Source organism: Narcine bancroftii, chromosome 3 (genome assembly GCF_036971445.1).
Source record: "Narcine bancroftii isolate sNarBan1 chromosome 3, sNarBan1.hap1, whole genome shotgun sequence".
NCBI lineage: Eukaryota > Metazoa > Chordata > Chondrichthyes > Torpediniformes > Narcinidae > Narcine > Narcine bancroftii.
The window spans coordinates 319412082-319435603 of NC_091471.1; the positions used below are offsets into that span (position 1 = coordinate 319412082).

The 23522-nt window shown below is 43.8% G+C and overlaps 2 protein-coding genes across 4 annotated transcripts in view; both read left to right on the forward strand.

The window, feature by feature from the left end:
• Positions 1–14953, forward strand: part of LOC138759079 (microtubule-actin cross-linking factor 1-like) — a 97147-nt gene extending 82194 nt beyond the window's left edge. For 2 of the 3 annotated variants that reach the window (XM_069928951.1, XM_069928949.1), the window contains exons 6-8: positions 657–780; positions 2286–2381; positions 7070–14953. In XM_069928951.1, the coding sequence (XP_069785052.1) occupies positions 657–780; positions 2286–2381; positions 7070–7077 (228 nt within the window). In that variant the 3' untranslated portion in view covers positions 7078–14953. The remainder of the gene's footprint in view (positions 1–656; positions 781–2285; positions 2382–7069) is intronic. The other variant, XM_069928950.1, reaches the window with a different exon arrangement.
• An 821-nt stretch (positions 14954–15774) lies between these two features.
• Positions 15775–21753, forward strand: LOC138759080 (uncharacterized). Its single transcript, XM_069928953.1, has 2 exons — positions 15775–21049; positions 21155–21753. Exons 1-2 carry the CDS (start codon positions 20702–20704, stop codon positions 21569–21571), a joined length of 765 nt encoding a protein of 254 aa, XP_069785054.1. The 5' UTR covers positions 15775–20701; the 3' UTR covers positions 21572–21753.
• Positions 21754–23522: the final 1769 nt, after the last annotated feature.

Here is a 23522-nt window from a genome sequence, read left to right on the forward strand (position 1 = left end):
AGAGAATAGGAGTTGCAAACGGGTCAGATTGCTGAGGGAGAACACATATTTACCTTTGAAGGATGATGGATTGGGGAGAGGGGTCATCTGGAGTAAAAGTAGACAGGCAGAAAAACGATAATGCAGAATAACCCTCTGCAGCCAAATCTATGTCCATTAGTGGTGAAAAGCCAAATGAGTTCTTCAGCATTATTTTATCAATGCTGATGTAAATCTAAGCATCAGAACATTTTTAAATATTTTCTTGTGACCTTGATGGTTTGCAAGGGGACTTCAGGGCCGGTCAAGAGATGTAGACAAGATAAAGATGATGAGCTCAACAGCATCAGAAAATGCTCAAACATCAGGCGTATTAAATACCTCGAAGCATTAATGAGTAATGAGTAATGATCAATAGAAAGTTTGATCTGGTTGTTTGAGAAAATTCCAATATCCTGTGGTTATTGGGTCCTTGAAAATGTTCGCCTCCTCACCCCAAAGCAGGCCAGAGAGTTGTTGGTATTTATGATAATTTATAGAATCGCCTTCACAGGCTGTTTATCTCCTTGACCCAAAGACAATATCGAAATTAACCAAGGCATCGGCAAATCTAAGATATACAGAAATAAATATTAATTTTATTGTGAATGAGTCATTGTGTCATTTTGAAATCACAGGTTCTTCAGGGAGAAATTTCTGAACATGAAGATGGTGTCGAAAAGTTACAGGAGGCAGCAAAGTGCCTGCTGAATTTGAGCAATGACGTTGTTCCAAATATAGTCCAGCTTCGAAAGACCACAGGTACCATTTCAACATTTGATGTTTAGATCAAAAGGTGGTTCTCTAATTCCAACAAATACAAGTGATGCTTCCAGCTGGTAAATTAGACATTTTCAAATTGTGCAAATTACCAGTGGGGACCCACCAACCTCTTTGAACCATTCTAAAATATTTCTTGCAATTGATTGGATTTCAAATGTTGAATCATCTTTACCTAGCACGTCATAAATAGGCTATCATTTCATAAACAGCTCTGAAAATGACCATTTACTAAAGAACTGTGCACACTTCAATGTTTGAATAAAATGCAGTATTTAAGAAAGTTCAATCGAACTTTCTCCACTGAATTGTGGTCAGTGATTCAGACTCGTAGGCCAGAATCGCAATAGTATTGCAAAATGTGTGTTTATTGAATGAAATTTCTGCTCGAGTGGTGCATCTTAGAAGTGTTGGGTCTTATAAAATTGTTGCATTAAAGGTACTGAATTGAGAACCATATTTGGAGCGTTGGAAATGAAAATGGCGGCAAATGGGAATTCTTGCAGTGAATTCGTTGAAAGTGATGCTCTGCGATTATTTAATAAAGCAGCCAGGCTCCAGTCATGCATACTTGTCCGTGGCTCATCAATTAAAGAGAAGATTGAATGATTGGAAACCAGACAACTTCCAATCATAGAAACAAGACTGGAAATAGGAAACATATGTTAAAATATGCCAGCAAGGCGGTGAAGTCACGAGCTCCATCGAAATGTTAATGTTGCTTTTCTTTTTTCCAGATGCTCTATCAGCTCATTTATTTTTATACATTTTTGTTTCCTTTCCTAAACCTCAGAAATTCTATATTTTCCATTTGTCTTGTTGATCAGTTATTAATAGAAATAGAGGGTATGTAGAAATGGTAGAAGGTTAAGCAGCGACCATTTACCAAGTGTGAACATCTGGCAAACATGCAGCCAAGGAAGTGTTTAGGGCTGTGATGTCTCAAAGACCCCCCAATGAGAGGGGATTTCTCATGCTGTGCTGGGAGGGCACTGAAGATCCATGCATCTGAGCACCTGAAGGGCGGGATACAGTTCTGGTGAGAACGGTTGCAGCTGCTCTCAGAGTCTTCTCTATTCAGCAGGGTATTCTTTGTTGTTCCTGCTCCTCCCCGGCCCCAGCTCCCCCCCACTTCACCTGCTCCTCTCGATGAGTAAAAGGCCTTGAAGTCAACATGTTTTCAACAGAGTTGCACAACTGTCCCTCTCTTTCTCTCTCCATTTTCTTTTGCAAATGTCCCTTCCTTTTCACTGTTCTTCATTTCACTTGTCTGCTATTTCACGTTGATTCCCTCCAAACTTTTTTCATTCCTTGCTCACCTTTTCTCTCGTCATCTTCTGTTCTGCATTGCTTTAAATATTACTAAACCCACAGTTCTCTCTCCAAACCAAAAAAATGTGTTTGTTGGGAAGAAAACACCGGAAACATGGTAAATCTTTGAAGACATTTTTAAATGTATGTGTAACAGAACCTTGTGTTCATTTTAGCTACCATCGAACAGAGATTCCAGCGTTTGCGTCAGGAAACATCAGAGCAGAAGAGGACGTTGGAACGGACAAATGTCCAAGTGGAAGATCTTGAAGGTTTACTTTTACCTGGCACTTCTCACCACTGCGATTTTGGAAATGTTTTATTTCTGGATTGATGAAGCAGGATCGTTGACCTAGTTGAGAAACATTGCTATTTTGCACACATAACTGGTCCCTAATAGCAATGCAGGATTGACCAGATGATGTTGATTGCAAGATAAATCTTGGCTGAGACAATTACAGTCCAGATACAGGACATCTCGGCCCCTCGAGTCCACACCGATTTAAGTGGGCTACTCTAGCCCCACTTACCCACTCCCTGTCCATAACCCTCCAATCCCCTCACATCCAGGCAGCTATCCAACTTGTTCTGAAATGACACAGAAAGTTACATCCCAGACCCTGGCACCAATCTGTTTCCTTAATCGTATCCACAGAATCCACAATTTGTCATCCTGACCATCGAATCCCCTATAACTATTACCCTCCTCTTCCTTTCCCTACCCTTTTGGGCAACAGAGGTTGACCTTGTGCCAGAGATACAGCCACTGATTCCTTCCCCAGCCTGAATGCTCCTCAAGGAGGTGTACCATTTGTTGAGTGCTTCAGTCACAGGTGCCCCCTCCTGTATCTGTCTCTTCCCTTTCCCCTCTCCTAACTGGAACCCACTGATCCTCCTCCTGTGGCCCTGTTGAGACCACCTGGCTATAGCTCCTATCTATGATGGCCTCACTCTCACTGACCAGGTCGAGGTCATTGAGCTGCAGCTCCAATTCCCTAACACGGTCCCTGAGATGCTGCAGCTCAGTACACCTAGTGCAATCGTGGATGTCCAGGAGGTCGAAGACTCCAGGACCTTTCACATCTGACACTGAAAAGAGCAAACTGCTCTCACACTCAACCCTTCTCTCTTCCCCCTCACCTTAGAAAGAGAAAATAACAAAAAAAATATAGTCTTACCTTAATCTAGATACACTCGACCTCAGCCTCTACTCGCTGAACCCTCTCGAGCCAAAGCCTCGAAACCCCACTCTTTCACCAGGCCACTACTCACTGGGCCACTCCTCGCTGGCCTCTCCTTTGCGTTTCCCTCCTTTTATCGGCCTTGACCAATTAAACCTGTCACTCTCAACTCGCTCCACCTCCGAACACTGCCCAAACTCTGGTCTCCGCCTCCTCCGACTCACTGCTCGAACCGACTAGGCCCGAGGCCGGGTAAAGAACAGAATTTATTGTACGATAGAATCTTGTATGTTCTTTAAAAACCATATAGGATGTGGTTTAAGGTCTCATCCAAAGCAATTGCATCCACTCATGCAATTTGATTTCACTACTTCCCCAATGTGCCATTTAGAAATGTACAGAATGACGTGGATGTTGCTTCTCTTCTCCATCTGAAACAAGTAAATGGGTTCTTACTATTAAAGCTTCTGCCTCGCATGTTCGAAGTTTGAAAAAGATCAAAGCTGGTGCATAGTTTCATGCATCCACAAGTGTATAAAAAATGGGTTGTGGCAAATCATCGGCAATTATCCATGCCTGCTGCATCCAGGCATATTTGAAGATTGGAGCACGACTGCAACGCCATGTCAACTGTGGCGGATTAACTACCACTCCAGGCTGAGCTTTAGTAAAGCCCCCCTAACCTTGCCTCCCTGCCCCACTCTTTGCTGAATCGAATAAAAGGACATTAAGTTACTTTAAATAACATATTAGGGGTCTCCAAAGTGGTCGATATCGACCCTTGGTGAAGGGGTGGGGGGGTGGGTTGGAGAGGCAGCAGCGTGACCCAGATGTGTGGGGGGGGGGGTGAGACAGCAGCACCACTCACGTGGGCAAGGAGGGAGATAGACGGCAGCGCGACTCGGGTGGATTGGAGAATGGTAAATAGAGTCCCCTTGTTTAAAAAAGGTAATAGGGAGAATCTTGGGAATTAGGGTTAGTCTTACATTATTGGTGAGTAAACTAATGGAAGGGATTCTTAAGATCTGGAGAAATACACTCTACTCAAGGATAGTCAGCATGTCTTTGTGAAGGCAAGCTTGGGCCTCACAAATCTAACTCAGTCTTTGGAGGAGGTTACAAAAGAAATTAATGAGGGTACGGTGATAGATGAGGTCTACGAGGATTTTAGCAAGGCGTCTGAGAAGGTCGGTCACAGGAGACTCCTTCGGAAAGTCCTGAGTCATGGGATGAGCGAAAAATTACCTGCATGAAATAAAAGCTGTCATGTCGGAAGAAAGCAGAGTGTCGTAGTGGAATGAAAGTATTCTGCCTGGAGGTTGGTGCCGCAGGGATCTGTTCTGCGACCCGTGCTCTTTGTGATTTTCATGTCACCTGGATGAAGAGGCGGATGGATAGGTCAGTAAGTTTGCGGATGTCACGGAGGTTGGTTTGGAGGAGTTGTGGATGGAGATGAAGGCTGTTAAAGGTTACAAAATGATGAAGGTGGGATGCAGAGTTAGGCAGAAAAGTGGTGGATGGATTTCAATCCAGATAACTGAGAGTTGATGCATTTTGGAAGGACAAACCAGAAGGCTGAGTCCAGAGTTAATGGTCAGTTACTTAAGAGTGTGGATGAACAGAGGAACCTTGGGTTGCAAATCTACACATTTCTCAAGGTTGCCGCACAGTTTGATAGGAGAGTGAAGAGGGATTATGGTGTGCTGAGATTCCTTCATAGGTGGTTTGAATTCAGGAGTAGAGTTGTCATGTTGCAAATCTATAAATCTTTGGTATGACTCACTTAGAATATTATGTTCAGTTCTGGTCACCTCATTATAGGAAGGAGAGGGGACAGAGGAGATTTACCAGGATGCTGCCTGGATTGGGAAACAATTCTCATGAGGCAAGGTTCACAGAGCTGGAGTGTAGAAGGATTAGAGGAGACTTGATAGAGGTCTACAAGATCTTCGACATCCTCCCGTGAATTCAGGGACCAGAACACTACGTAATATTCCAAATGCGGCGAACCAAAATTTTATACAGCTGTAACTTGACTCACCAACTTTTACACTCAGTTCCCCAAATCATGAAGTCCAGCAGGCTGGATGTTTTTTTACCATCCTCTCCACCATGTTGTCTCTTTCAGGGTGCAGAGAGCGTTCAGCTCAAAATCCTTCTCTCCATCAATGCTAGAAAGGATATATTGTAGACTTTCCCTTGCATTTGACCTCCCCCCCTCCCAAATCCAGCACCTCACTCAGGGGAGGGAGAGGGGAAGAGGAGGGAGAGGGGAAGGAGAGGGAGAGGAAGAGAGAGGGAGGGAGTGTTGTCGAGGAAGGGGGAGGGATATAGTGAGAGGGTGAAGGGAAGAGGAAAAAGAGAGAGAGTGGGGAAGGAGAGGGAGGGAGAGTTGTCAAGGAAGGCGGTGGGATAGAGGGAGAGAGGGTGAGTGGAAGAGGAGGAGAGGGAAAGGGGAAGGAGAGAGGAAGAAATGTCGAGGAAGGGGGGAAGGATACAGGGAGAGTTTGAGGAGAAGGAGAGGAAGTGGAGAAGGAGAGGGAGAGAAAAGGATAGGGAGGAAGAGTTGTAAAGGAAGGGGGAGGAATATAGGGAGAGGGTGAGGGGCATAAGAGAGGGGAAGGAGAGAGAGAAGAATGGAGTGGGAGGTAGACTTGTCGAAGAAGGGGGTGGGTTAGAGGGGAAGAGGAGAGGGAGAGGCAGGGAGAGTTGTCAAAGAAGGGAAGGGATAGGGGAAGTGGAAGAGGAGAAGTCGATGGATAGGGGAAAGAGAGGAAGAGGAAAGAAGAGGGAGGGAGAGTTGTCGAGGAAGGGTAAGGAATATAGGGAGAGGGTGAGGGGAAGGAGAAGGAGAAGGGAAAGAGGATGAGGGATAGTTGTCAAGGAAGGCAGAGGGTTATAGGGAGATTGTGAGGGGAAGGGAAAGAGAGGGAGGGAGGGAGAGTTATCGAGGAAGGGGGAGGGATATAGGGAGAGAGTGGGGGAGGAGAAGAAGATGGAAAGTGGAAGGAATGGGAGAGGGAGGGAGAGTTGTCGAGGAAGGGGAGGGATAGTGGGAGGGTGAGAAGAAAGAGGGAGAGAGGAAGGAGATGGAGAGGGAGGGAAACTTGTCGAGGAATGGGGAAGGATATAGGGAAGAGTGTGAGGGTAAGAGGAGAAGGAGAGCGATAAGAGATGGAGAGGGAGAGGAAAGGAGAGAGGGAGAGTTGGTGAGGAAGGGGGAGCGATATAGGCTGAGGGTGAGGGGAAGAGGAGGAGAGGGAAAGGAGAGGGAGAGGAAAGGAGAGGAGAGTTTTTGAGGAATGGGAGGGATATAGGGAGAGAGTGAGGGCAGGAGGAGAGGGAGAGGGGAAGGAGAGGGAGAGGGGAAAGAGGAGGAAAGGGAGGGAAATTTTTTGAGGGGAGGGATTTTGGGAGAGGGTGAGGGGGAGAGGGAGAGGAAAGTAGAGGGAGGGAGAGTTGTTGAGGAAAGGGGAGTGATAGAGGGAGAGGGTGAGGGGAAAAGGAGAGGGAGAGGAAAGGAGAGTTTTTGAGGATGGGGAGGGATATTCGTAGAGAGTGAGAGTTAGAGGGGAAGGAGAGGGAGGGAGAGGGAGGAAGAGTTGTCGACGAAGGGGGAGGGATAGAGGGATAGGGGATTAATGGGTTTCTATTGTCTCTGAATCTTTACGAAAAAGTGAAGATGATTTTGAGCTGAAGACCATTGGTCGTCTTCGCGTGATCTTCCTCAACTCTGTTCATCTCTTCCCTTGAATGACTTTTGTTTCCACTGCTTGTAGATTCGTGAAGCGCAGAAGGGAGGACAACAACTTGTGCTGGAAGTCGAGCTGGTAGCAGGACCAACTGTCAATAAGGCAGCCACACTTGGAAACACAATCAACATGTTCAGGTATTTCTACATCCAGTCCTGGAGGATCTCAACAAAGTTCAAGGAGATTTCTGCCAACACCTAAAAATTCGACAACTCCAAAAAAATGTAGTGAACAGATCCAACCTTTGTACACGTCATTCATCACCCACACCAAAGCCTTTAACTCTGCATCAAGGAAACAACTATAGGACACCCCTTCTAGTATTAGATGAACTGAAATGGAAGTACGGATCCTGAGGCTCTTCAACAAAGGCATATTGGCCACAGTCATGGTCAACATGAGTACTTGGGAGCCTTTTTGCATGAAGTGAAGAGTAAACAAGGATCTGTGTCAGGTCACTCGCCTGAGTGCTACTGGTACCATGTAACCCAGTACTACCTGTCGCATGGTCGAGTGGTCGGCGACTAAACCGGCTCCCCCATCAGGCTTGCCTGGTGAGGAGGGTGGCTAGACACCCTGCAGGATGAAAAACAAGACCTGTCAAAGGGTGGATGAACCATGGACAGAAAGGTCTGGCAAACCATCATCTGAGAGGGAACAGCAACCTTTGAAGCCAGCAGATGTGCAGAAATAGAAGAAGATGAGAGGAGAGGCCGTACCAACCCAAGCCTGATCTGCCATCTGGAACAACCTGTCCTGAATGCAGAAGAACTTTCAAAGGCAAGATTGAACACAGAAGCCACTTGATAGCAACGAGGAGGAGAACTTTCTGACAGACAGCGCAGAATTCAAACTGAGGTCCAGTCCTGACCACTGGCCATGTAAAGGCATTGCCCTAACCACTACATCAACCGTGACACCCTGCTCAGAGAAGCCGGCTGGAATCTCGAGCGTCTGGAGGAATCGATGTGTCAGGCAGCAGTGGGGAGGGGTCGGGGATCAGCGGCGGCAGTGGGGAGGACTCGGGGATCAGCGGCAGTTCCTACCACACCCCCACACACACAAACCCTGACGCACACGCCCCACACACACACACACATACACACTCGATTCTTTGAAAGATTTTATTTAATATTCTCAAATTACATAAAGAAAATCAAATACACATAAAATAACTGTAAACTACATCCCCTCCCCCTTACTAATACAATAAAAACCAAAAAAAGAAAAAAATAACCAAAATAAAGAAAAAAAAAACAACCTCTCCTCCCCCAAAACCTTAGAGAAATGTATCAAATATTCCCTGATTGGTCTGCCAACATTACAACATTGATTTAATTTCTATAGCCATGTGTTTCAAATATAAACACCACATATAAATAAAAAAGAATAATTACTTACATTATATGTTAATTTTTCTAAATATAGACAAGAGTGCAATCCGTTATGCCATCTTTGCAAGTTTATATTCTTCCATGTGACAGCTATATATTTTCTCGCTACTGCTAACCCAAATCTTAACAAAGCCAAATATGGTTTAGGCATTTTGAATCAACAAATGGAACATTAACATAACCCAACAAACATATTTTTGGATCCATTAAATATCCCTTTGAAACAAATCCCTCAAAAATTTTATAATTTCCTCCCAAAAATGCTTAATTTTCTTTCACGACCAAACTGAATGTACAAAAGTAACTTTCTGCTCTCTACATCTAAAACAGAAATCTGTTAAACTGAATCCATATCTCTTCAATTTCTCAGGGGTTGAATATAATTGATGCAAAAAATTCTAATTGACCATAGTATACCTCACATTAATTAACTTGGTAACACCGTCAACACACAGTTTTGACCATTCCTCCCATGTCAAAATAATATTTAATTCTTTCCCATTTGTCTTTTTCCATTTTCTCCTGCAACAACCTATACATATCAGAAATAAAGCATTTTTCACCTTTATCTGCAATTAATAATTCAAATTTCTTTTGACCTGGTAAATTTATTTCCTTCCCATAATTCTTCTTTAAATAATCTCAAAGTTGGTAATAAACAAAGAATTTGATGCAATACCATATCTTTCCTGCAACCTTTTAAATGAACAAAACCTCCCTGCTTCAAAACAATCTATTACATTCACTAATCCTTTAATTTCCCAATCTTTTAAGTAAGGATTCTATCATGAAAAGGGAATTAATTTATTCTGATATAATGGTGATCTTATCGAAACTATTCCGATAGAATCAAGAATTAAATTGCGATTTTACCAAATATTCATTATATGTCGAAAAACGGATAATTTAAATTCTTGTAACAATAAAGGATTCCATTTATAAATGAAATGATTAATATTATTTTCCAAAATCTGAGCCATCTTTATCTTTGCCCACCTAGGAGATTGTTGATTATCAAATAACCAATTAATAAACTTCATCGGTGCCACCTCATAATAATTATAAAAACAATGTAATTGCAAACCACCCAATTTATAATGCCAAGTCCATTTTTGGAAAGAAACCCTCGATAATTTACCTTTCCATAAGAATAACCCAACTATGCAAGGAATAGATTGAAAAAAGTATTGTACTCGAGCATAAATGTTCATCTTTATGCAATTCACTCTTCCTATTAAGGTCAGTGGTAAATCTTTCCACTTATCTAAATCAATTTTAACCTTATTTAATAAAGGTACATAATGCAAAATAAATAATTCATGATCATTTTTATTTACAACTATTCCTAAATATTTAATTTTATTTGACCATCTAAATTTAGTAATTTGTCTACAATCCATAAAATCTTCTTCTGCTATTGGTAAAACCTCACTCTTTTCCCAATTAATCTCATATCCCGATAATTTACCATACTTATTCAACAAGTCCTGTGATAATTTTAGTGAAGTTTTTGGATTAGTTAAATATACAAAAACATCATGTGTAAATAAGCTAATTTTATTTTCATTTTCTCTCACTTTAAGTCCTCTAACACCAAAATCATGTCAAACAGCCTGAGGTAAAGGTTCTGTCACCAAAGCAAGTAAAGCAGGTGAAAGAGGAAAACCCTGTCTTGTAGAACAAGATAAATTAAAAGATTTTGAAATCTCACCATTCGTTATTACCCTTGTCGTAAGTTCTGCATATAAAGCCCTAACACAACCCCTAAAAAATGGAACAAAATTAAATTTTTCCAATACTTTAAACAAAAACTTCCACTCAACTCGATCAAATGCCTTCTCAGCATCCAAAGATATATCCGTTGGTTGATTATCTTGTTGTTTTTAGCATTAATTAATGAAATCAATTTAACTATATTATCTGATGACAATTTAACTACATTGTCTTTGACAAACCCTACCAGATTGTTACGTAAAAAAATTTGGCAAATAATTCACTAACCTATTATCTGAAACTTTTGACACCAATCTATAATCAACATTTAATAATGATATCGGTCTGTAAGGTGACACTTTTAAAGAGTTCCTTTCTTTTTTTAGGTATAACTGTAATCAATGCTTTTGAGAAAGATTCTGGAAATACATCCATTTTAGTTGCTTGTTTCAAAACATCTTTATATAATGGAAATAATAAATCATTAAATTTTTTATAAAACACCACCTTAAATCCATCCTCTCCAGGAGATTTCCCATCAGGCATCGATTGCAAAGCTTCTCTCAATTCTAATTCAGTAAATAAAATATCTAAATTCTTTACCTCAAATTCATTCAACACTGGCAAATTTAAACTAGATAAAAAAAAATCAATTTGATCCATTTTTTGATAACCCTCTGACATATATAAATTTTCATTAAATTTTAAAAATTCATCAGTATTCATTTATGTAATTTCTCCATTCTTCCTAATAGCATTAATTGTCCTTGATACTTGCTCAGTTTTATGTTGCCATGCCAAACCATATGCACTCTTTATCCCAATTGATAATAACATTGTTTAGACTCCAACATCATTTTCTCATATTTATACGTTTGTAAATTATAACGTAATTTCACTTTAGATAAATTTATCCTTTCATCCTCTGTATAATTTTTTTAAATTTTTTTCTCCAAGCCTTCGATTTCCTTTTCCAAATTTAAACTTACGAATAAATAGTTTTTTTCTCTCTTAGTTGTATAGCTAATAATTTGTCCCCTCAAATATGCTTTTAAAGCATCCCACAAAATAAATTTACTTTGAACTGAATTTTCTTTCATTTGTAAATAAAAAATAATTTGATCTCTCATCTACTAAATGAAATCTGGTCTCTTCAATAACTTTTCATTAAACCTCCATCGTTAAGCTGTCTCAGTTAATTCAGTCCCTAAACATTTAATGAAGGATATGAGAATAACCTACTTTTATATTCTGCAAAATTAAATCTACTTGTAAATGCACAGAAATCAAAAATACATTTATTCTAGAGAAAGAATTATGCCGAGCTGAATAAAGTGAATAATCTTTCTCAGTTGGATTTAATTTCCTCCAAATTTCCACTAAATTTAAATCCTCCATCATCTTAAACAGTCTTTTTGCCATTTTAGTTCTTTCAACAATTTTTGGAGATTTGTCCAACAAGGGATCCAAACAACAGTTAAAATCTACTCCGACTAACACATTCCCATATGCCTGATTCGAATTTAAAAATGTCCCTGAAAAAAATGTCTGATCATCTTCATTTGGTGCATAAACATACATTAAAGTCCAACTTTCAGAAAAAAATCTTCCAATTAACAATCAGTACTCTTCCAACATTATCAAAAAAAAATCCACAGCAAAAAGTTTTTTTTTATTAACTAATATCACCACGCCTCTAGTTTTAGAGTTTAATGAAGAAAAAATTACATGTCCTGACCAATCTCTCTTCAACTTCAAATGTTCTTTTTCTGTCAAATGAGTCCTTTGCAAAAATACAATATCTACTTTTAGCTTCTTTAAATTTTTATTTTTTCTGCCTTTTTCTCCTTTGATTGTAATTCAAAAGATACATTTTTACGTATCAAAATAGCTACATCTTTAGCCTTAGAATTAAATGAAGAAGAATATACATGCCCAACCCAGTTCCTTTTTAATTTCACGCTTTCCTTCACATTCAAATGTGTTTCTTGTAAAAAAGCAATATCAATTTTCATTTTCTTAATATATGCCAAGACCCGCTTACGTTTAACCTAACTATTTAATCCTCGAACATTAAAAGTAGCAAACCTCAACTTTGACATATCTACTATTATTACTAAATACCAATAATATCTTTATATAAAAACTCAAATTAATGTATATAGGCCCTCCAATAAAAAAATCACAAATTAAAAACTAAAAAAAAATTAAAAATAAAAAAAAATTAAAAATAAAGAAAAAGGAAAAAAAAAGAAAACCCCCCCCCCAAAAAAAACTACCAAAAGGTAGTAATCCCTGGGTCACCCACCAGTGGCTGATGACTAGTAAAGAAAGTCCAAATCTCTCCTTGCCCAGCCAAACAGTCAGTAACATCAAAATATTATAAGAACAAAAGAAAAAATAGAATAAGAAAATTCTTTTAACCCAAAAGACTCCAATCTTGAAAATCCCATTTCAGAAGTTGGACTCTTTCCATTCCTGTTTTTTTCCCATTTTTGCCATTTCTTCCTTTTCCAGAGCTACCAAAGTTTTCTTTAGGAGATAATGCTGGACTATGTCTTTGTCCTCTTATATCTGGCCATGAGTCAGCAAAAATCATTGCTTCACAATCAGTTTCAAAAAACCAAAATTGATAGACTCCTTCAACACTGCAGGGTAACGAAAAGTAGACTTATAACCTTTATGTCACAAAACTTCTTTAACTGGATTGAATCGACGTCGACCTGATGCATTTCCAACAATGGAGACATTTTCCTGTGTGCTCCCTCCATTGAAATCAAAAGGCTTTCTACTTCTTGGGAACACGCACCTTCTTCCGGGGAATGGGTAATTCCAGCGCCATCCTTCATTTGGTAGCAATAGATTTTTTTTCAGCCCGCACAGGAAATCTTTGGGGTCTAGGCAATGAAGAAATTGAGCCAGGGGCTGTTTCAGGTCGTCTAGTCCCCAGATCCTCAGCACTTCGAAAATGTATATTCTTATGAACTTGAGGTTTAATCTTTTTACCATTAGTGGCCATAATAATTGCTTGATACTTTAAACTAAAATTTAAAAAGTTTAAACTTGAAAACAAAGGGTTAAAATACAGGTATTTAAAAATCTGGCCAGAGAGGTCGAGATTACATGTCTAGACTCTACGCTATCTTGCCACGATCCCTACTTTTAGCTTCTTAATATAATCTATCACACATTGCCTTTTTATTGGGTGATTTAAACCCTTAACATTAACAATTGTAAAACTTAAATTACTTATTACAACTTACACAATGGCACCCAATCTTTCACAATTAACTTAAACAAAAACCCTCAACCAACAATAAAAAACACTAGACCCCCCCCTGAAAAAACTGCAACACACTCGAGACACATACCCCAGACACATACCCCAACAATCACACACCTCCCACACACACACCCTACACACAACCCCCAACACACATCCCCAGACACACATTCCACACATACAAGCCCCGACTCACACCCCCCACAATCACACACCTCCCACATGCACACCCCACACACACATACACATCCCAGGAACACACCCTCACGCTCACAAACTCCCACACATACACTCTGCGTACACACACACACATATCCCCCATACACATACTCCCCCACACACAACCTCTGACAGATATACACAAACACCCTTCGACACTCATACACACCTTCCACACCCTCACTCCACAAACACCCAATGCACCCACAATCCCCTTCCCACACACCACACCTACACATATACCCCGACGCACAACCCAGAAACACCGCCCACATACACCCCTCACACACACTTTCACACATGACCACCTCCCACACACAACTCACAAAATCAACTCCCAGCCACACATCCCACACATAAACGCACACTCACACTCACCCGATACAACCCCTGGACAGATAAACCTCCCACACACATACCCGTACACACATCCTTTCACACACACAGTCCCCCCCACACACACCCACCCACACCCCATATACCTCTCACACACACACCCAAACACACACACCTTCACACTTGACCACCTCCCACACACAACCAACACAAAATCAACACCCACCTACACACACACATACACGCACACTCACACAATACAACCCTACACATCTGCCCCAAAAAACATGGCCCCAATGGACATCCCCCACTCACTCCCCACATACACACCCCACACAATCATAACCCTAGACTTCCCCACAAAAACAATAACATACCCGTCCCACACACACCCAACACAAACCACACACACACCGATTCATAGACCTCCACCCATCCCCCAAACACATACCCCACATACACACCCAGCACATGGACGCCCCTCCATATTCACCACCGCATTCACACCCCTGCACACACAACCCACGCACAAACCCATTCCCAATCATTCCCCCTACACACTCTCTCCCTCGCATGCACTGCCACACTTATTTCTCCACACACACACCCTTCACACCCTTGACACAAACATTGCCAGACAAATCCCACCATGCACACGCACTAATGCGACCCTGCACAAACACCTTCCCACACAAGTCCCTCACACATGCACTCCCACTCACATGGCCCTACACACACATCCCGAACCACATACCCCTACACACACACACAAGCCATAAATACGCCCACACACACACTCCCTCATACAACCCCCTCACACACAAACCCGCAAATCCACCCACCCACACCACCCCACACATATTTCCCCCACACTCATGCGCTCACACACAGACACACACACATTCCCTCCACGTATATCACACACACACACACACACACACACACACACACACACACACACACACACCAACCCTCCATATGCAAACCCCACACAAGCCACACATCCCATACCCACACACACTCTCTATATTCAAATCCCACACACACACAAACCCCACTCATAAACACCACACAAGCACAAAACCCCTAACACACACAAACTCACACACAAAAACACCACACAAACACAAACAACCCCCACACTCAAATCCACCCCACACTCTAACCCACAACACACACTAACCCACCACACATACACACCATACTCACATCCCCAAACATCAGAGACTTACCCAAATTCCCCACACACACAAACCCCAAAATAGCGCCCATGGTGGAAGTGAGGGCATTGGTGCAGTCGCTGACCCATGGGGAGGTGTGGGTGAGGGCATTGGTGCCATCGCTGATGGAGGGAGGGGGTGGTGCCGTCGCTGATGGAGGGAGGGGGGTTGGTGCCGTCGCTGATGGAGGGAGGGGGGTTGGTGCTGTTGCTGATGGAGGGAGGGGGGTGGTGCCTTCGCTGATGGAGGGAGGGGGGTTGGTGCTGTCGCTGATGGAGGGAGGTGGATTGGTGACATCGCTGATGGAGGGAGGGGGGTTGGTGCCATCGCTGATGGAGGGAGGGAGGTTGGTGCCATCGCTGATGGAGGGAGGGGGGTGGTGCCATCGCTGATGGAGGGAGGGAGGTTGGTGCCATCGCTGATGGAAGGAGGGGGGGTGGTGCCATCGCTGATGGAGGGAGGGAGGTTGGTGCCATCGCTGATGGAGGGAGGGAGGTTGGTGCCATCGCTGATGGAAGGAGGGGGGTGGTGCCATCGCTGATGGAGGGAGGGAGGTTGGTGCCATCGCTGATGGAGGGAGGGAGGTTGGTGCCATCGCTGATGTGTCAAGGGGTGCAAGATGACGTCATCATTGACAAGTATGGGGATGGAAGTAGCGCTGACAAGCAGGGTGGGGGCGCATGCAATGCTTGCCATGTCCTATATACGTTGGTGCCCCACACAGACACTGACACACACACTCACCCTGCCACACACACCCACTCACACATACACACCCCCACACACACCCCAAACCCACACCCCTCACACACTCCCCATACACCCATCCCCCACAAACTCACACCCCTCACAACCACACACACACCCCTCACACACACCACACATAACCCACACCCACACCCCTCATACACACACCCTCACACATGCCCCACAACACACACCCCTCCACACGATCTCTCCACCCATCCCACACGCTCTCACCCCCCCACCCACACATCCACACACTCAGACACCCCCACACTGCCCCCTACACATATTCTCACAAACACACATCTACACACACTTCCCACACACACCCATCCCTCACACACACACCACATTAACACACCATACACACACCCACCCCCACACACCCCACTCCCCACACACCCACTCCCCACAAACACACATCCCTCACAAACACACACCACACATAACCCACACACACTGCCACACACATACCCCACAACACACACCCCTCCACAACACCCACCCACCCATCTCACACACACTCTCACCCCCCACCCACACACTCAGACACCCCCACACAGCCCCTACACTTATCTTCACAAACACTCATCTACACACATTTCCCACACACACCCCTCTCGCACCCATCACTCACACACACACACCCCACACTAACACACTATACACACACCCACCCCCCACATACCCCACTCCCTACACATCCACCCTCCACAAACACACATCCCTCACAAACACACACCACACATAACCCACACCCACACCCCTCATACACACACCCTCACACATGCCCCACAACACACACCCCTCCACACCATCTCTCCACCCATCCCACACACTCTCACCCCCCACCCACACATCCACACACTCAGACACCCCCACACTGCCCCCTACACATATTCTCACAAACACACATCTACACACACTTCCCACACACACCCATCCCTCACACACACACACCACATTAACACACCTTACACACACCCACCCCCACACACCGCACTCCCTACACATCCACCCCCCCCAACTCCCACAGTGACCCCACACACACACACATCCACACTCCAATAGAATCTCTTTTCTCCCTCTCCCCTTAATCCCGTCTCTGAACCAGATTCTTGTATTTAAAGTAGACTTTGTTCCTAGACGAATATAATATGGGTCTGGAAGTCGGGATTTAGAATGAAAGGTTCTGAAAATCGTTCAGGATAGGTCCCCCCAATTATTTCGGGGCAAATTGGAAGATGTTCTTTTATATCAGCGACATGTTCTATCAGTGAGATAATTTTGTCGAGTTCCTTCCATTTGACGTCGATGTTGTGCTTTGTACAAATGTCTGCATATATTTGTTCACTTATGGAAAATGGAAAGAAGGAAATGCACACACGCACACATACCCACTCCCACACCCTCCCACACGCACACATACATACACACAACCTCCCTCACACCCCTTCTTACACACGCCCACACACATACCTACCCAAAAGGACCCAAGCACATACACTCCACACATATCCACCACACAATCCTACCCACACACCCCACACACAACCCCTCACCCATTCCCTCCATAACCCCACATGCAGACCCCAAACACACACCCCAATCCCACAAAACTCCAGACACACATCCCAATGATTTTGGGGCAAATTGGAAGATGTGCTTTTCTATCAGGGACGTGTTCCATAAGTGAGTTAATTTTGTCGAGTTCCTTCCATTTGACGTCGATGTTGTGCTTTGTGCAAATGTTCTGTATATATTTGATCGTTGATATATTTGTATATATTTGTTCACTGTTCTGTATATATTCTGTATATATTGTATATATTCTGTATATACTTTTTCACTGTAAACAAAAGCCCCACATATCTGCACACACACCCTCACACACACACCCTCCCCCACACCCCTTCTTACACACGCCCACACACATTCCCACCCACAAGCAACCATGCACATATAACCCACACACATCCACCGCACAATCTCACCCACACACACCACACACATCCACTCACACGTTCCATCCAACACCCCAATACCCGAACATGCAGTCCACAAACACACACCCAATTCCACACAACTCCACACACACATCCCAAATCCCACACACAACCCCAACTATTTCGGGGCAAATTGGTAGATGTGCTTTTATATCAGGGACGTGTTCGATAAGTGAGATAATTTTGTCGAGTTCTTTTCATTTGACGTCGATGTTGTGCTTTGTACATATGTTCTGTATATATTTGATCGTTGATATATTTGTATATATTTGTTCACTCTTCTGTATATATTCTGTATATATTGTAAATATTCTGTATATACTTTTTCACTGTAAATAAAACCCCCACATACATGCACGCACACACACACTACCACACACACCCAAATGCCAACAGACACTCCCACTCCCTCACACACACACACACACACACACACACACACACACACACACACACACACACTTTCCCTCACACCCCTTCTTACACACGCTCACACATATACCCACCCACAAGCACCCATGCACTTATACCCCACACACATCCACTACACAATCTTAAAAAATCAAACAAAAGATGAGAAACATTAAATCGGACTGACCCGACAGGACGGAGGAACTAAGGTCGTTTGGAATCAGCAGATGCGATAGAATCGGCAATCTCCGTCAGGCCGAGGGACCTTGAAACACCACACAAGTACAAACTAAACTGGATGAGAGGGTCCTTGCAGAGAAATGGATTGGAGTCAATCCACAGGACCCTCAGAGCAACAGAGAGGATCACTGGAGTCTCCCTCTTCCCCATCAGTGTGATCTAGCAGGATCCTTGTCTGAAGAGGCCATGCCAAATCCTGGAGAAGCCCTTTGACCCTGCCCACAGCATCTCTCAGCTGCTCCCATCAAGGAAGAGAAAGGAGGGTCAGAACCAGCATCAGCAGGATGAAGAACAGCTTCTGTGCAGGGGTCGGGAGAAGGTTGAAGCACCAAAGGAACTGCTCCCACTCACCATCCGAGTGCAAACAGAGAGCGCATGTAAAATGTTCAATGATGGGAATGTATGGACATGATACTAAGGGCTGAAAGAGACTTGGAACAGGGTTTTTTGTGGTCGATCATTTATTACGAATAAAGTCTTACACGAAAGGGCAAGAAGCAGCTAAGGTTGTTCTTTCCACACAGATCTACTGTTAGTCCTCTAATTCTATGGGAACTGTCGCAGGGTTGTAGCTCCCAGTTGTTGGGATAGGCTGACACAAAGTGGTAGGTCCAGGTACTAATGAGGATGCCATCAGATGGTTCCCCACCCCCCACTCTCTCCCCACCACCACTGCCAACATCAGTTCTTTGTATTACAAATAAAGATGAGTGAAACACAGAAGTCTGCAGACGCTGTGATTATAATTACAAACACACTGACATGCTGAAGGAACTCAGCTATTCTTTCCAGCATTCAAGCCTGAGCCCTTCTTCAAGGAATAAACAGAATAACCCAGAAGCAGGAAATCTCAGAAAGGCTCAGAATTCTGGTTAGGGGACAAATCCAGCCCAACAAAAGGTGTTAATTGGATGTGATAGGGATGAGGTTTTTCATAGCAGGCCGAGCGACCATGTGGTCAGGCGGGCCGAATCGCTGTCCCAGTCAGTTGGTACAAGATGGCATAGGCCCCCCTTCCCTTCTCATGAGAAGCATGCATTTGGTGACACATGTTGCCTGGGAGATGTCGCCACATCCTGGTTGCAGCAACTCCGCAACGCACTGACATCACTCCCCTAGACCAGCGCACCCCAGAGAGGAATGAGGTCGTCCCCTAAAAGCAGCACGAGAGGTTCATATAAAGGCAGTTACTGGTTCACTTCATGCTGTGTGGAGGTGCTTCATTTCAGTAGCACCACCTTTTGCAGTCACGACAAGACCATGAACAGGCTGTCAGCAAGAGAATGGGATGGGGAATTGAAGCAGGTGGCCACTGGGAGATCCCCACTCTTGTGGCGGACATGGAGAAGTTTGTATTTATAGGATAGCTATAAATTCCGATGAAAATACAACCAGTATAGGTTTTACTCACTCACAGGCTTCCAGAGTGGGTGAGAAAATACAAGTCTTTAGGCCAGCAAATCTTCCAGACAGGGTTCAATGATCAATTCTTCCCAACAGGGTCCCAACCTCCAAAAGGCAGCCCATTCATATATTGGTTTCCCGCCCAAACACAGCTGATTGAGTCTATTACCTATCAGATGTGAATTGTCAAAAGCTACAGTAAGCGTTCAGTAACCTTAACAACACCTTCCAGTGCCAGCTTGAAATTGTTTCTGCTCAGAGGTTTCGCCCACCATTGTTCACAGACGAAGGTGAATGATGCTTGTCAGTGACACATGGGTCTCTCTGGAGGTTGAACTGATCCCAGGGCACTGAGTTCTGGAGAAATGACCACACCAAATTTGATGTTGCTGAATGGAGGAAACACTTTCGTATGTCGCATGGCACCTTTCACTTCGTGCTGGAACTCTAAGAACCTCACCTGAAGCCGCATAGACCAGGCGCAGCAACCATGGAGCCGGGATTTCGATTAGCTGTGGCTCTGCGCTGGTATGCCACCCCTTGTGAGTATCGATCCATCAGTCCCATCTTTGGAATAGGCATCAGCACCGTGTGCATGGTGGTGCAGGTGGTGACGGCCGCCTTGACGAAGTTCCTCGGTAAACGTCTCATGTCCCTGCCCATTGGAACACGTCTCCAGGAGACCAATGACAGCTTGGTGCAAAGGGGATACCCAATGTGTGCCGGTGCCATTGATGGATCACATATTCCCATTATTGCCCCCAGCTTGCATGCTGCAGCCTACTACAATCGCAAAGGCTGGCATTCAATGGTTCTGCAAGCAGTGGTCGACCACAGATTCTGGTGAGCTAAGCCTTTATTGGTCTTTATCACATCACATCTCAATGTCTATCACTTCACTGTGCTTTCCATTCACGTTACAGCTTCTCAGATGTGTTTGTTGGCCGGGCAGTACCCATGATGCCCGAGTGCTTACCAACTCTCCTCTGTATAGAAAGGAAGAGGACCAGGGCGGATACCACTTCCCACCTGACGTGAGTGTTCACCCTACAAAGCTTCATGTGTCAATCTTATGTATGCTTATTGTGTCAACGGTCATGAGTATGAATTAACAACATTCTCCATTGTTGTGCCTGCAGGTGTCCAAGAATGTTAATGGAGTAAAGGTTCCAGCGCATCTTGTGGGTGATCTGGCATATCCACTACGAAACTGGCTGATGAAGGGGTTCACACAGCACCAAGGACTGGATCTGGATCAGCAAAGATTTAACAAGGCCCTTAATTCTGCAAGGATAGTGGTGGAACATGCATATTGCCGTCTAAATGGCTGCCGGTGGTGCCTGTCCAACCGTCTGGATATCTCTACCACCTTAGTCCCAGGTGTTGTGTTTGCTCGCTGTGTCCTGCACAATATATGTGAGATTAACAAGGAAGACTTTCTGTCAGAGTGGACGTTGGTTGAAGCAGATGGTCCTGCACCCATTAGCACAGATTGTCACAATCAGCAGGCCCATGGGCACCAGGCCATCCATTCTGCCATTTTGTCCATCCTGTAAGGGTATGACCCTGCCACCTAGCTCCTAATTTCCACAACTTGTTCCCCCCTCCACCCTCCCCACCCAATGCGACAACATGAGCCTACTGCCTGGCATGTTATGTGTTCTCGTGAAGTAATGGTTGCATATAAATGAGACTTGTGTGCTTGTCAAAAATGTAATAAAAAACATTTTTTGAGAAATCTTATTGCTTCATAAATATCTGAGTTCGATATAGCAATGTAAACATTTCACATTATGTTTAAACTAGATGTAAACCATGGAACGGACAAATCACATTGCAAATACACTCCACACTTGAACACCGCAGAACAAAAACAAAAATGGTAAACACAACAAACACCTCCACCCGGCACCACAGCATTTCTGTGTTGTGCCGATTATACCTCTCGGAGGAGGGTTACCAAGTTCATTTGGCAGGCGCATCCTGCGCATTCAGGTGGCCTTCCGGCAGCCCATATTGCCATTATATGCGGCTTTACAAGTGGGGCATTTGGCCACCTGAAAGTGCCTTTTCTAAGAGTTCCTGTATCTGGCTCATTCCTTGAAGAAGGGCTCAGGACTGAAATGTTGGGAATATATCTTGATCTCCTATGGACACTGAAAATCCGGGCTGAGCTCCTCCAGCTTAACGGTGGGTTTTTAAGCACCACATATAGATGCACATCTCAAGACAAGGCCACAAAAATGTGCCACCTGGGAAAATTGCATAACAGGGGCATCTTGTGGTTCCACTTGGCTGCTTCTTACATTATTTGGCCAGGACTTTCTTTGCAAATTTCCCAACACCTATTCTGTGTTTTCTCCAGCCTGTCAATTCAAATACACTTGTTTTCTTACTTCTCCAGTTCTTGGTTTCTCTGCTTCCTGACCTGCTTTTTCCAGCAGTTTTGTATAACTTATATTCCAGCAGTTGCTGTGGTTGAACTTTTACTGATTTAATGAATTGTTTTCATCAGAATCTAAATGTGCTTGAGTCCACGGTCAGCCATGTAAGCATTGAAATGGGTGGCCACTGGGAGATCCACCCTGTTGCAGCAGACAGAGTTGAAGTGCATTAAATGCACCCAATGATTTGGTCACTGCAGCCACCAGTTAAAAAATTCAAGAGGTTCTGCAGTCTGTGTGTCAAGAAATCCCTCTGCACCTCTGTTTTTAGTGGGAATCCTTCAACCCTGAAGTTGTGCTCTCTCGTCCTTGACTCCTCTAACATGGGAGATAATTTTACCACATCTACTGTATCCAGGTTTCTCAACATTCGAAGTGCTTCTTAGGACCCCTACCACTCATCATTCTTCTGAACACCAAGGAGTATAGTCCAAGATCCATCAAACCTTCCTCATATATTAATCCTTTCATTCCAGGAATCATTCTTGTGAATCTTCTGCAATGCCAGCACATCCTTTCTTCAATAAGGAGCCCAAAACTCTCTCCGCTACTGCAGGTGCTGCCTCGCCAGTGCCTTCTTAAGCTCTTAAGCCTCAACATCACATCCCTGCTCTTATATCCTATTATTTGCGATATGAATTCCAACATTCCAATCAGCTGATTGACCACCAACATGGAAGTTAACCTATTGGGCATCCTGCACGGCGATGCCAAGGTCCATCTCCCCCAGAATTTTGAATGTTCACCCTATGCAATAATAATCTGCCCTTTTATTCCTTCTCCCAAAGTTCATGACCAGACATTTTCCTACTTTGGAATTCACTGGCCTCTTCTTTTTCCATTCTCCTAATCTATCTGTCTCTCTGCAGCCTTGCTGTTTTCTCCCAGCTACCTGCTGCTCTGTAACGGGTGAAGAAAAAGAGATGACCCCCAGAATTGTTTCCCAGCATTTCTGCACACCTGCAGAAAGCCACATAACACAGCAATTGCCTTCTGGTCGTTCCCCCTGATAGTACAGATTCTAACACCAATGTGTATCTGTCCAGAGTGTAGTGTAGGATGA